Raw genomic sequence first — 13,512 nt, 5'->3', positions numbered from 1 at the left:
TAATAATATCTTCCACCAGTACGTAATTGTGCTGTAAGCTGTACTGCTCGCTCTTGTGTCCTGTCAGCTTGAGCGCTGGACATAGAAAGGGACAATGGGGGAGGGTTTACAAAACTGCATGGATTTCATGCTCGGGAAGCTACCTCCAGTGTTTGTGCTAAATTTTCTGGGTTTTTTTCTGAATAAGAGTCACTAACTAAAATGATTCCCTTTTAACCCCTTATATTTTTTTAAATGCACGTGGGCAATTGTGTCCTTCTACAATAACCATTTAGGCCCGTTGCCTGTTTTGAGTCTCTAAAACATTCATTCAGTCCTTGTTTGTCTTTTGTTGCGTCTTTTGAAGCACTGATCTGCGTTAGCAGCGCTGATAATAGACAACTAATTCTAGAAAAAAAACGTGCTGACTTCCTAGTCCATCATGTGAAAACCTGCGTACAACACTAAGCTCCTGGAATATCATCTGATCTCATATCCAAGCAGCTGGCTGCTACTGCAGTAGGTTTCTTTGCTGCTACTGTTTTTCAAATTATGTTGAAGAAGTCATTGCAATCCAGAGAGGAGAAGCGTAATTTTCCTGATAGCAGAGGAAAAAATTATTAAAAATGCTCGGAGTTAGTGACTGGGACTTGACAGATGTAGTTCATGTCGAAAACATGAGCTGGAGACATTACTGAATCCTGGGAATTTATTTTAGAGGATAGAGACACTGTGACATGGGAGACAGTAAAAGTAAAAATACATTTCCAATGTGATGTTGCCTCTGGGAATGTTTCAGGGACCAGATATGCAGAGGGTAGCAGGTGGGGGTCCGGCATTCTTGCGTGGCCCCAGCATCACGAGCATGTCTCGTCTCTGAGGGATGTTCCTAACATCACGAGAAAGGCAGCGGTAAGATTTATTCTTGTGAAACTGCAGACCAGCAATTTTGGGAGGAATAGTTACTGGTCTGTGGAATCTCTTTGGAGAGAGGCAGCAAAAGTAATTAAAAAGAAGGAAGAGTTTCAAGTGGTTTGTTCCTGCCAAGTGGTCTAGGCAGGCAAGTGGAACCACGTCCTGTTATGTTGATGGGACTGGGAGAACGGGTCAATGAACTCTGGCCAGTGCTATGTTCAAATGGCCGTAGGTTTTGTGCCAGGTCTGGCTCTGCAGTCTGCTGGGAAGCCATATCAGTCTGGGATTTGACCATTTCTCCCCAGACTGTCAGCTCTTTCATTTAATTTGTTTTCCATCAAACTCTCCAGAAGAAATATCTTCTACATCAGTATGCAACTGTATTCCAAAATGTATTATGCGTCGGAGAGTAAAATGTAATCGTACTTCTGTATTTTGGAGTAAGGGAACCAAAAATCCAGTGCAAATTTGAAAGAATACTTGCTTTGGGAAATTACGCCTGATGGAATTAAGGTTATCCTTGTGTCTGTCAGTAAGAATGTTCGTCTTCCCTTGTTTTGCTGAACTATTCAATACATACAAAATAAATGAAATATTTTCCCAGTTATATTCATAAGTCTTTAAAGCCTCGTTTTTCTGCCCATTGGGAAAATGAAGGAAGAAAAAAAAAAATCCTTGTAGTCTGAGTGCTGGAACTTTTGGCTAATATATTATTAAGTCCGATATTCATCAAAAAAATGTTCGATGGATCTACCTGATCTATTGTGGATTAATCAACTAGAAATTAGGTGAAGTTGGTGGATTAATACTTAATCCAAATGTAACACTGGTGAACTCTTGGGGATGTTTCACACCTTTACTTCTAACTGCCGATTGCTGAGGAGTATTTATTTGGGTTAAAAGCATTCCTCTGAAACCTTTTATGTGCTGCGTTTCCCAAACATGCATTTGCTTTTTAAGAAGTTTTAATAAAGAAAAAGATGAGGAAAGAAAAGACGACTGGGACTTTCATCATCTAGGTTTTGCATGTGCAGAAACTTAAAATAATATACACAATTTTCAGGTCAAACAAAGAGGTCATTCTGGAAATACACAAGATTTTTGCTGCCTTGATTAGCTGTGTTCAGCCTAACAAATTCCTAAAAAGACTTCCTAAATGTATTTGTTTAGAATCTAACCCTCTAATGTTAAACAGAGAAAGAAACAGATGTTACATTTTGTATTCCACTTCATTTATTTGATGTGTAGAAAATGTAGGCAGGTTATTAAATAGTTTTAAGCAAGTGGGATCACAGAATTCCCATCTTTGCACTACCAAATACAGTTCACAGGCTTCAGAAAAGAAACAGCTTTGAGGTTTGTGCTAGGAACAAGTGATATTAAATAGCTTAGCACCTGGATAATATTAACTTTAATTACAAATGTGATAAATGAAGTATGTACTTCTAAGCTTAGAACAAATACAATCATTGCTGATTCTGTTTGTTTAAAGTTCTTCAGGTCATTGATTTTTACGTTAATACATCAGCTGCATGACATTGGGTGTCCCCTCCAGTCAATGCAATTAGTAACGTGTCATGTTAACCAGATGTATTCATACGTCCCACAATTTAAGTGTTCTGAAGAGGCTCACCATTCAAGACCACAGCTTCTCAGCATTCTGCCAGCTTAATATGTCATAAGAAATGCTGACAGTAAAATTTAATAGGACTTACCTGCAGAAGGGCTTTCATCTTTTTGTGACAGCTCTGTTTATGATGATGTGACGTTAACGCAGTGATCTGAATAAAGCTGCAGTGAGAAATTTTTGGTGCAGGCATGCAATTCCTCAAAAACAATAACTGTACCCAGCAGTCTGGTTATGGACAAGCACCATAAGAGCTTAAATTGAATGAGTGTTTGCGTGAGTGTCCTTGTTACACTACTATCTGCCCTCTCAGGAAAAACACCTGTGGTCCCCAAGTAATTGTGTAACAAGCTGTGAACACAGGAACAGGTTTTTTGTCACTCTTGGCATGTTCCTGATATCATGGCTCCTTTGCGTGGTCTTTGCACACAAAATGTTCTCTCCTGTGGGTACCAACATGAGACAGCAGATGGATATGTTAAACAGAAAAAAGGACACATAAAAGTGCAGTGAGCCAGCTGTGATTTCCATCCCTAGGAGACGATGCAGTTGCACCAGTTGTGTAGCAGCAGTGTGTTGTAGGACACGGTACAGGTGACTTTCATGTATTTCAAAAAGCTTATCAATGTATTTGGCCGGGATATTCTTCTGGGGCATAGGTCGGTGTGAAAGCAGTTGGTTGACACAAGGAACATGTTTATTGCTAATTCTTTTTGAACAGGAAAGAGACTGCTCTTCCAAGAGAAAGGAGGTCATGGACCCAGAGTTTCAGAAGTGTGCGCAGAAAAGGGAAGCTGGGCAGGACTGGCCCCCAATATGCCATTATAGCTAAATTAATACTATCTGCTATCGTTAATAACTGCTAGAGCTGTCTCTTGGCATGTGTGTGGTCAGAGCCGTAGGATTCTGCTTAGCATGCTGAATACTGCACCAAATATGTGAGGTTTTATGAACTGACTTCTCCCCAGCACGGGCTGAATGTGAAGTGAGGCAGGCTGGCTCTGGGGGCTGGGGTGGAGTATTTATATATGTCTGAAAAATCCAGCTCTCTTTAGAAGTATCGAATGTGAACTGTGGGGAAAAAACCACACCCCTGTTTTCCACCCCCCCACCCCCCCACCCCCCCCCCAAAAAAAAAAGAAGAAAAAAAGCTCCCTTTAAAAGCTATACTTTTATTTTCTTTTGGTGCCTTCCAACTCAGAAGCAGGTCAGACTAACTCTGGTAAATCTAATGGTAAAGAACATTGTGTCTCCAATTCCTTGGCCTGTTACTGAACTTGGTACCTGGCATAAGCAGAAAAAGCATCCTGTTCATTTGAAATGATTTAACATTTACTGTTTTCCCTGTTTCTGTGAAAGAGTTTCTTACGGTGATCCCTAGTGGATAGTTACAATCTACTTAAAATGCAGACTCTGTAAAAACCAGGAAAAGAAAACACTCTTTATGATCAAAAAGTATTTTTTACAATAAAAAACCCACCTTGTTGTTTTTGCATTGAATGTATCAAAATTACTTGTCCAAAATGAAGTTTCTGTCCTGTCCTATAGAAAGAGGTAGGGGGGAAATGGTACAGCTCAATAAAACTGTGATTACTTGGGTCTGTTTTCATAATGGGACATAATATAATAGTTAAAAGGGGCTGTAGAAACTATAAAGTGCTTGATGGATGTTTGTTCTAATTTGATTTCTATTTAAAAACTGTTAATTAAAAAATGGAGACAAAGGAGAAGCTATATAAAAGTAAGCAAATACTTTTTCTAGAAATAAACTTTTCAAACAGTGTGTGTGGGGGGGAAATATTCCCTCTTTAGCTTAGTAGATGTCAGGCACTTCAAATGCCCTCAAGAGCCCAGCTATCGGAAATGGATGTCCTATGAATGATCCATTTTTACGAAGCTGTGCACACGTCAATATTTATACTAATTGCTTTAGTGAGGGTAAATTAAACACAAGTAAATTCTGGTGGTTTCTGGAGCCCTGTTGATAATTTCCCCTTTATTGATGAAAAAAAATAAAATATTCCTGCTTTTTAATTTCTCAGGTCCCTGCATCCGAGTCCACGTTGTGTTCTGTTCACATTGAGGTAATGGGAAAGGCAGACTTTTTTCCAGGAATCCAAAATAAACATTTATCTTGGTGCCTTATGAAAAACACGAAGGAAAGGAAGCGTGTTGGGCCTACAGAAGTGATACAGCCTTTTATATGGGGATAATTTATTGATTCTTGGGCTTCTGTGAAAGGAGAGTTCATTGAGGTGTATGGCCTAATTAAATAGACTGGAACAATTCGGATTCTGGCGTTTTTCTTAAAACTGAATATATCCTGTTACATGTTTGTGCAAAATGAAGCAAGGTGGCACTCAGGACTCTTACCACCCACGTTGTCTGTTGTAATAAGCCATCTGCCATAATTCTTAGTGATTTAAAAGTGTCCCACGTCGATTTTAACCTATAACTGTAACTATGAAACTGAGAACAGCCAGTATGGCTTCCCTCCCCCATAATTACTTATAATCAGCAATAGCTGGCAAAGCTTGAGTGCTTCAGGGGGATGATTCTCTGTCCTGGGCTCAACTTTCTGTAGATTGCAGGAAATGTAACGTGGCATCTTGGTAGAACAAGTGTTAGTGAAATGAAAGAAAGAATTGATGGTTATTTTTTAACGTGTGTGAGGAGGGACAACAATATGCCAGTGGAGGTACTGCACCTTCAGGTGTTGGGAAATTTTTCTTGGGAACTTGAAATTAAGCACGTCTCCTTTAGAGAGATGCACTAAAACTCTTGCGTGTTCTTACACCACTTCGATATCATATCGTATGTGTTTCAAAGACACTGGGGTTTTTAACAAGCCTATTGATGTACCGGGTTAAGTCTGAATAGTATTTAATAGATTTTTAGTGGTAGTATATTTCAGTACTTGAAATGACTTTGGATGGGATCATATTTTGTCCTTTTTATGTCAGTTTTGAAGAATTGAACCGCACAAAGAGTGTGCTGGAGCTACAGGGACACTAAAATTATTTTTGAATATTTACTAATACACTTTAAGGGCACCTTCCTGATTCATAGAAAATATTCCATGGTGTTTTATTTCCACTTGAGCTTTTCAATCTCAGCTGTGTATTTTAGCATGGAATATTTCAAATTGTTAGCTGGATCTGTATTTTAAAGTACACAATTCTGGTTTGCTTGTTTATGGAATTGAGGGATTTTCACTTATTATTTATTTTCATGCTGTACTTGCTGGTGTTGAGCGGTGTGGTTACTTGGACTATGTAGGTATCAGGGAGGCCACACCAGCATTACAAGAATGTAAAACATTGAACTCAGCATTTGGAAAATAAAAACGAAGCATTCTTCGGGTTTTCACACACCCAACTATATCCTCAGATAATGGACTGGCTAAGTCTTCTCGCTTCTGATATAGTTGTATTTGAAACAAATTCAGTATCTCTTGTCTGTGGCTTCTTATAATGGATGGTGGGGAGGAAAGTGGTAAGCGTTTGATGCACTTAAGAGGAGAGGAAAAACGAGGCAATGGGACTTTGTCCTGGGAAGCTGTTGGATCTGGTACAGCTCTGCTCTGCTGCTGAACTGAAGGTGGTTGTCTTTATAGGTAACTTCCCGATTACATGTGGAAAGTGTGGTGCCATAGATTAAGGTTTCCCTATGGCTTTGGTGGAACACAACATGTAGCAAGGACTAGGAAAACAGTTAGAATAGAGAGCAAAGGGTTTTGAAACACTGTGAGCGTGCAGATCTGCTCGTACATCTTTACTACCTGCAGCAAGGTGGTGGGCAAAAAAATATTTCCAGAAGCGAAACTCCTGTTGACGTGAGATGTGTGCTGATGTGTGTGGCTGGTGTGTAGGACCCTGTCCTGTCATCTGTGCCTTCAGGGGCACCCAGACAAAAGCTCTCTTCTCTGGGGAGCTGCAAGATCAGGATGGGAGAGAATGCTGAGGATGTCCATGGGAATGCCAGTGGCCATTGTGCTCAGAGGTTGGCCAACAAGGAGGCCCAGGGGAGAAGAACTGCTCAACCCTTAGCAGCTGTGCTTGGAAGGAGGGTGCTCACCAGCTTGCGGGACATGAAATGGGTCAAGAAGCAGTGCTTTCGTCTGTGTTGTAAAGGGTAGCAAACACATGGGTGGCTCCAGAAAGTATCTAAATAATGTGCTTTATGTAATGTGGTATAATGAAACACCTGCTTCTGTGAGAGAGGTATGGATCGAGTGAGAAGGAATTAAGATGAGTGTTATTTTTAACAGTTTAGCCAGCACTCTTGAATTGACTTAGGAAGTGAAGGTCACAAGTTCAGCAGCATTTTTCACTTCAGCCCACTTCCTAATTAAAGAACTTTAACGTTATAAAATCGCAGTAAACTCAGAAGTCCCCCAGTTTCCAAGCGCCACGTGTGTGGTAAAACACAAGCATCAGACGTAAGTAAATCTCAGCCTTCAAATCTTTACAAGTATTTTTCTAAAAAAAAATTATATATATATATATGTGTGTGTGTGTGTGTATATATATATCTGAGTTCATCGGTAAGCCAAGGGCTGCTGAAATGTGTTTGGCAGTAGTCCCTGCTGCCGCCAAATGCAGCTGAACAAACAGCCCACAGCTCGCACAGGAAGACGGGCCAATTGGGTAGGAGGGCAGGAGGGGACAGGGTGGCAGATTCGGTGTCCCAGCACAAGAGAGAAGCACACTGCCACCTCTGTCTTTATGTAGCCGCTAGGAACTCCGCTTAGCAACTGGCTGATGTTGCGGTTGGGGTGGTAGAGAAAGACCTTTCTAGTTTTCTGGCATACATTAAATGACCAAAATGACTTCAAATAAACTTTACTTAAAGCTGTGTGTGTCTTAAAGGAAAAACTCGGTTTGGGAATTCGAGCTGTAGGGCTCTTGGAAAGAAAGAAAAGTTAGGTTTTTGTTCTTGATGGGGGAGAAAAAAAAACCAGCAGACTTTTCTTTAATGGTGATTGTTGTTTTCAGGGAAGGCTTTCCTGGAATAAGATTATTACAGTGTGTTAGTAATGTGGCATCACTGCTTTTTTTATGGCATGCTTTTGCTCTTCGTGACTTCGCCGCTTTAGTGAGCACTTTCCCTGTATTCAACGTGCAGTAAGCTGGGAGGCTTCGGGAGGCTGACCACAGAGACTGCTGGCTGCACACGAGGGAAGCGAGCACAAGACCAAATTAGTTTCGAGCAGTGGAGTTTATTGAGGCCACATCTGCAGCCTGCATGATTTTACAGCCACTGTTAACAGAAGTACAAGGCATGGAATAACCACTGTCTCTTTTAGCTGTGCAGCATGAAGCGCTATTATTAGGACCAGCATTAGGAGCTGAAAATCCAGATACAGGCAGGGGAGGGAGAGGAGCATCTTGAAGGGAGCAATTTAGAGAACTAGAAGGAAGCTGTGCTCTTCAGCATCTGCTGTAGCTCCTAAGTAGCAGTAAAAGACTACGGCAAGCAGGTCCAATGAATGTTCACGGTGTGGTAGCCTGTAACATGATGAGTGGGGATGCTTCTGCTTCTCCAAATTACTGCCTTTCAGATTTTCTAATCGCCTTCCTTGAGAGTTTAACGTGAACCTTTTTTTCAGTGTCATTATGCCCTGTGACTTGCAGCAGTATTGAGTGAATGCCGATCCACCAAGTTCTAGTGCAGGGCTCTGGAGTGATGGCTGTGACAGTCCAGCCTCGCCGCATAGAGTCTGCAGGGGACGATGGATGGATGGATGGATGGATGTGCCATTTACACAGTGAATGCATTGGCAGCCAGTGGCAGCAGCAGACTGATAACAACAGTATTACGTGTCTGTTGAGAGCTTCTGTTTAATAATGCCACCTTAAGCCACAGAAATTTCCCTTCCAATATATAGAAATAAGTTGAAATAAACGATGATTGAATGTGAAAGAGGTTTTCTACCCCTTACACCCGCTACTTTGGGAAAGATCATGTTGAGAATGAGAACACCAGTGAGGTAATTTATGGGATCAGATACTAATTTTACTTTTGTCCACTTGTGATCTGTGATCAAATGAAAAGCAATTTAATATTGCTGATGCTATTGCACAGTTTTGTAGCAGTGGTGACCTGGATATGGTATGCTTCCTGCTCATCTGTTGCTAGACTATGGCTTTATTTCTTCTCTTTTATTGTAGGAGGTCATAAACATTTCCTCAGATACTTCACAGTTAGCAGGCTCTAAAACATTCTTCATTCCATACCTCGCATGCAACAAACGTTTTTCCTACTTTTGATACTTGCTCTCTTATTCATGCTTTCCATTAGGAGAAGCCCTTTGTGTCGGAGGCAGCTAGGAAGAAAGAGCGAGACTTGGTAGCCAAAGAAATTGAGAAGTTTCAGGTCTCTATCCAGACTCTGTGCCGGAGTGCCCTTACGCTTGGCAGGATCATGGATTACATTCAGGAAGACATGGATGCCATGAAGAACGAGTTGCAGATGTGGCGGCAGGAGAACAGACAGCATGCAGAAGCTCTACAGAAAGAGCAAAGGTGAGTGTGGTGAGGGAGAGTTTGATTTATGTCTCAAGACAGATTTCTGCTTTTAGGAGAAGGGAGGGTTTTGCTCACTTTTCAAAGCAAATTTGTTATCAGTCATTTTTGTGGTTTGGGGAATTTTTTTTTGCAGTCTGAATTGGTTTTTGAAGTGTTAAAGTCTTACCATCTTTTCATCTCAATTTCGCACAATGTCCGTGACAGCAGAGATGCAAATGTTTATGTGAGGTGAGAGGGCTCGATGTTTTGTTGTCTTCTCACAAATATATAAGGAGCAATGGGGGAAGAGCTTAGTAAACAAACTAGTTGTTGAATCCAGACTGGCAGTGTGTTCCGGAATCACAACCTGCTGGCTTTGTGCCATTGAATTCAGCATGTTCTACAGTTGTTGCTGTCTATGCAAGGTTAAAAAACAACGTTGGAAAGACATGAGAGCGAAGCTGACATGCATAAGAGAAACAAGGAGGTCAAGCCTAGAAACAATTTCTTTGACCCTGCTTATCTCACCAATGTGTCTTTATGCTCCTTGAAAACACAATGTCCCTTCCAGTTGTGTGTCCTGATCTTAAACATGAGCTAGATACCAATCTTCTTGGATTCACAGTCAGCCTAGGTAGATTTGCTGCTCCCTGGATCCACGTGCTTCATTCAGGCAGGAGCAAGCATGTGTGGTATTCTTAGCTAAGTCCTATCTCGGTAGGTAGCAATGTGTTAAATGTTGGAAATTTACAGCTGCTGGCTTAGTCCACTGGCTGGGGTGGGAATTAGGGCTTTGGTTCACATATAAAGCGTAATGATGTTAATTCCTTGCACTTACATAGCACCTTCTATCCCAAAACCTTGACGAGCTTTAACACTGTGGTTGGGCTCTGAATGTACCACCTCTGCAGAGAGAAAGGAAATGCTCTTGGGCTTTATTTTACAGTCGGAGAAACTGAGGCATTGACTCACTCGCCTTTGCATCACACCTAGCGACAGGGAGCAAGTCTTGGGCCTTTCTCCAGGCATGTGCTTACTCAGTGCATCCACTTTGGCCTTGCCAAACAAGTCATTTATCCTTCAGCTGGTTTCCCAGCACGGTGACTCTACATGCTTTGCTGGCTTTGTACGTCCCCTGAGTTCCCAGGCAAAGCATACTGAGGACAAGACTGTCTCCTTGACGTTGGTGCAGAGGGAGAGAGGGAGTGGGAAGAAGGAACTGCCTGGCTGATTTTTCCTTGCAGATTTATGTCATACCGAGCTTTACAATGGCCGGCTGTTTCGTGGGAGACTGCGGGCAGGCTAGCATCCCTTCAGCAGAGCTGCTCGCTTCCCTCTCATGGGCGTATCCCAGCACTTCACAAGGTTTTGTATGAGATCCCAATCAGATCAGTGTCGTGCTAAGTCATGTCCGATCCTTCGGGAAAGAATTACAGAGTATCAGACATGAAGAAGACAATGCTTCCCATATGTACTGAAATTTGTATGCGTGTCTGTGTTTTCTTTGCTTCTGTGGAAGACAATTGAAGGATCCCCATTGGGGAAATGTTAGTGCAGCTTCTAGCCACACTTTTTGTGATTTATGCTAATGTGGTCGAAAGGAGGGGAAAGCTAAATGATTTTGAGACGCGGACTTTAGCTAATGAGCCCTCAAAGTGACTGGGTAATTCAAAATGACAGCAGGCTAGTTCGGTCTGTCATTTCCCTGGCTGAGCAGTGTTCTTGAAGATCAGAAAAGCATTACAGAAAGGGGCACATTTGTTTTAAAGCCAAAACAGCCTCATTCACTTAAGATGTGTCAGTGTGCTTGTGGTTTATTAGCATGGGATTTATTAAATTTCCTATTAGTGTTGGATTGCCTGCCCCTGTCAGCAGCTAGCGATGGGTCCGTTTTCATATACCTGGCTTCTTCTCAGATGTCTACCTGCTGCAGCTTGGTGCTGCTGGTCGCTGCTGGTTTGCTGGTTTATTGCAAGAAAACACTGGTAGCAGGTCAGCAACCTCCACAGTAGTTGTCTTTGTCCCCCTCTGCCATGTCCTTCTCTCATCTAAGCTCTTGCGATGAGGCCCAGAGGGATGGCTGTTACCACATGTATCATGGTAGGACCCAGGCGCCCCTGTAAAAGGTGGGTGTCCTTAGAATAATAGAAAGGTTTGGGTTGGAAGGGACCTTTAAAGATCATCTAGTCCAACCCCCCTGCCGTGGGTAGGGACATCTTTCACTAGATCAGGTTGCTTAAAGCCCCATCCAACCCAACTTTGAACCCTTCCAAAAATGGGGCATCCACTTCTGGTGGGTGGTTCTTGTTTCTCTGGTCCTTGTTGTGTTTTGTCCCACAGACTTAGGGAAATCCTGCTTCACCCCTGGGCCAGGTGGTTGCAGCTTTTGGCTGGGTAACGTGAAAGAAGTCCTTGACGTATACATAGGGTGGGGTGAAATAACTGCAAAGCAAAGAGATTTTAGCAGAAAAGCTCGATTAACCAAGAAGTGACTGTTTCCTGTTGAGTTGTGGGGGATCTCTCTTGAACAGTATTATTCTCTGTCCGTGTTGTTAGCTATGCTCTTGTGCTTCTTATTCTAAACTAACTTTCAGGAAGGGTGGGCGCAATTTAAATTCTTTGCAGACTTTCAGGTATTGAATGTACTTTCTGGGAGACAGAAGCAGCATAATGTTTCCAATAACATTACGCTCTTTGTGTCTCTTTCAGTATCACGGACAGTGCTGTAGAACCATTAAAAGCGGATCTGGCTGAACTGGAACAGTTGATTAAAGACCAGCAAGACAAGATCTGTGCTGTAAAAGCTAATATTTTAAAGAACGAAGAAAAAATCCGGAGGATGGTTCTTAACATAAACCTGTCTTCGAGAAGGTGAAGAAGAGGAATTAAAAAGAAAAAGCCTTGGGACTGACTGACATTCCTACCAAAAAAATAAACAAAATAGCAGAGAAAAACTAAGATATGCCTTGTTTAGATATAAAATGTTTAGGCACCAGAAGCCTAAAAATTGTATAAAATCCCATTATTGCGTTGATCTATAGATGTTGATATGATCCGGGATAAAATTATATTCATTTGAATGCTCAGGTTGCAGAGCTATTAAAATAACTTGTTTATTTAGATGTGAACTGCAGTTACTCACCAGGTCTTCACAGCCTTCTTTCCCTCCCAGGCCTGTTGAGCGCAGTTTCTGAGCCAGTTCTCTTTGCATCTCCTTCTCATTTCCACTGAGGTTACTTTTGAATGCGTTGTCATGAAAAATGGGTATTGGATACTTGTTTGCCCCCTTAAAAAAATGTTCCAAACTTCTGCAGGTCAGAAGGTTCCTGAATCCCGTTCGTTATTAACAGGGAAAATTATCTACAAAACAATGGCACAAGATCAAGAAGTAAAGCCTTGTCTAACTTGCGGTTCCTTGCACCATTACAGAGATGATGTCATGTTTTCAGAGCTATCAGGAATCTTATTAGGAACAACTGAAAGTGCACTACGAGCATCACCATGTAAGGGAGCAAAAGTATTTTATCTGCACAGGTGTTAATTCCATTTTTATTGCATATGTTCATTTGGAAAGGATTAGCTTAAGTACCTGTTTCCTCCCAAATGCGTGTTCCTGTAACTTTTTGTACATGAATAATTCCACTGATTTTTTTTTTTTTTAGTTAACTGCAGATGTCTGTACTGTTTTCCTAATGACCTCTTGAGTGTACTGCACATTAGAGTCCACCTTCACTTATTCCTAAATCTGCAAAGAGTATTAGCGTAGACACAACTGTGTGACACTGCATTGAGCGCAGAAGGCTTTAGTCCCCCGCAAGGCTCTTCTCTCAAGATTTTTATAATGCGCGAGCACATCTTCTCCTCCCATGCTGTTTGGATTGTGTGTGAAGTCCTGGTGTCCTTTTTTTCCCTTCTTTGATTGGTAAATCTGTAGGGTTTTTATTTCTTGGTTTCTTTTTCTGGTATCTGGACCTTGAAAAACCTACCAAATGGATCACTACCAAATAGATAGCGTGAGTATTTAATATGTTAAATACAGATATTTTAAAGGGCAGGATGCTTTGCTGCATGGGGTTTTGGTGGGGGTGGAAGTAGGAGACTTGTGAAGGAATAGGAGAATTATTCTGATTTATTCTTAACAGCACATGACACTATGCTTTTGCTTTTGAATTGTCACTTAGAATTTTTTTTTATTTAAATATCTGAACTTAAATGGTGAAGCAATATTCTGGGTAGGGTCCAGCGAAGCAGGAGTCCTGCAGTGACCCAGCCCTTCATTGCCACCCTCTCCTACCGTGCATTGCTTCTCACCCGGGGTTGAAGTCTGTCCACTGCGTCCTGGGTCTCATCACGTGAAGGAAAGGGGCTCAGGATGTCCACTAGACTCCCCAGAGCCCAGAACTGATGGTGAAAGCCTGCATGGTCAATATATAACTCCAGAGCATTTTGAATGCTCCCTCCCTTCTCCCTTTAACTAATTGC

General features: G+C 41.7%; 1 protein-coding gene across 2 annotated transcripts in view; it reads left to right on the top strand.

The window, feature by feature from the left end:
* Positions 1–13,198, top strand: part of TRAF3IP1 (TRAF3 interacting protein 1) — a 45,737-nt gene extending 32,539 nt beyond the window's left edge. For both annotated transcript variants that reach the window (XM_074596011.1, XM_074596012.1), the window contains exons 14-15: positions 8,825–9,048; positions 11,740–13,198. In XM_074596011.1, coding sequence (XP_074452112.1) covers positions 8,825–9,048; positions 11,740–11,905 — 390 coding nt within the window. In that variant the 3' untranslated portion in view covers positions 11,906–13,198. The remainder of the gene's footprint in view (positions 1–8,824; positions 9,049–11,739) is intronic.
* The last annotated feature ends 314 nt before the right edge of the window (positions 13,199–13,512 follow it).

This window comes from Larus michahellis, chromosome 7 (assembly GCF_964199755.1).
Source record: "Larus michahellis chromosome 7, bLarMic1.1, whole genome shotgun sequence".
In the NCBI taxonomy this organism is placed as follows: domain Eukaryota; kingdom Metazoa; phylum Chordata; class Aves; order Charadriiformes; family Laridae; genus Larus; species Larus michahellis.
This window is presented reverse-complemented; position numbering and strand designations above follow the sequence as displayed.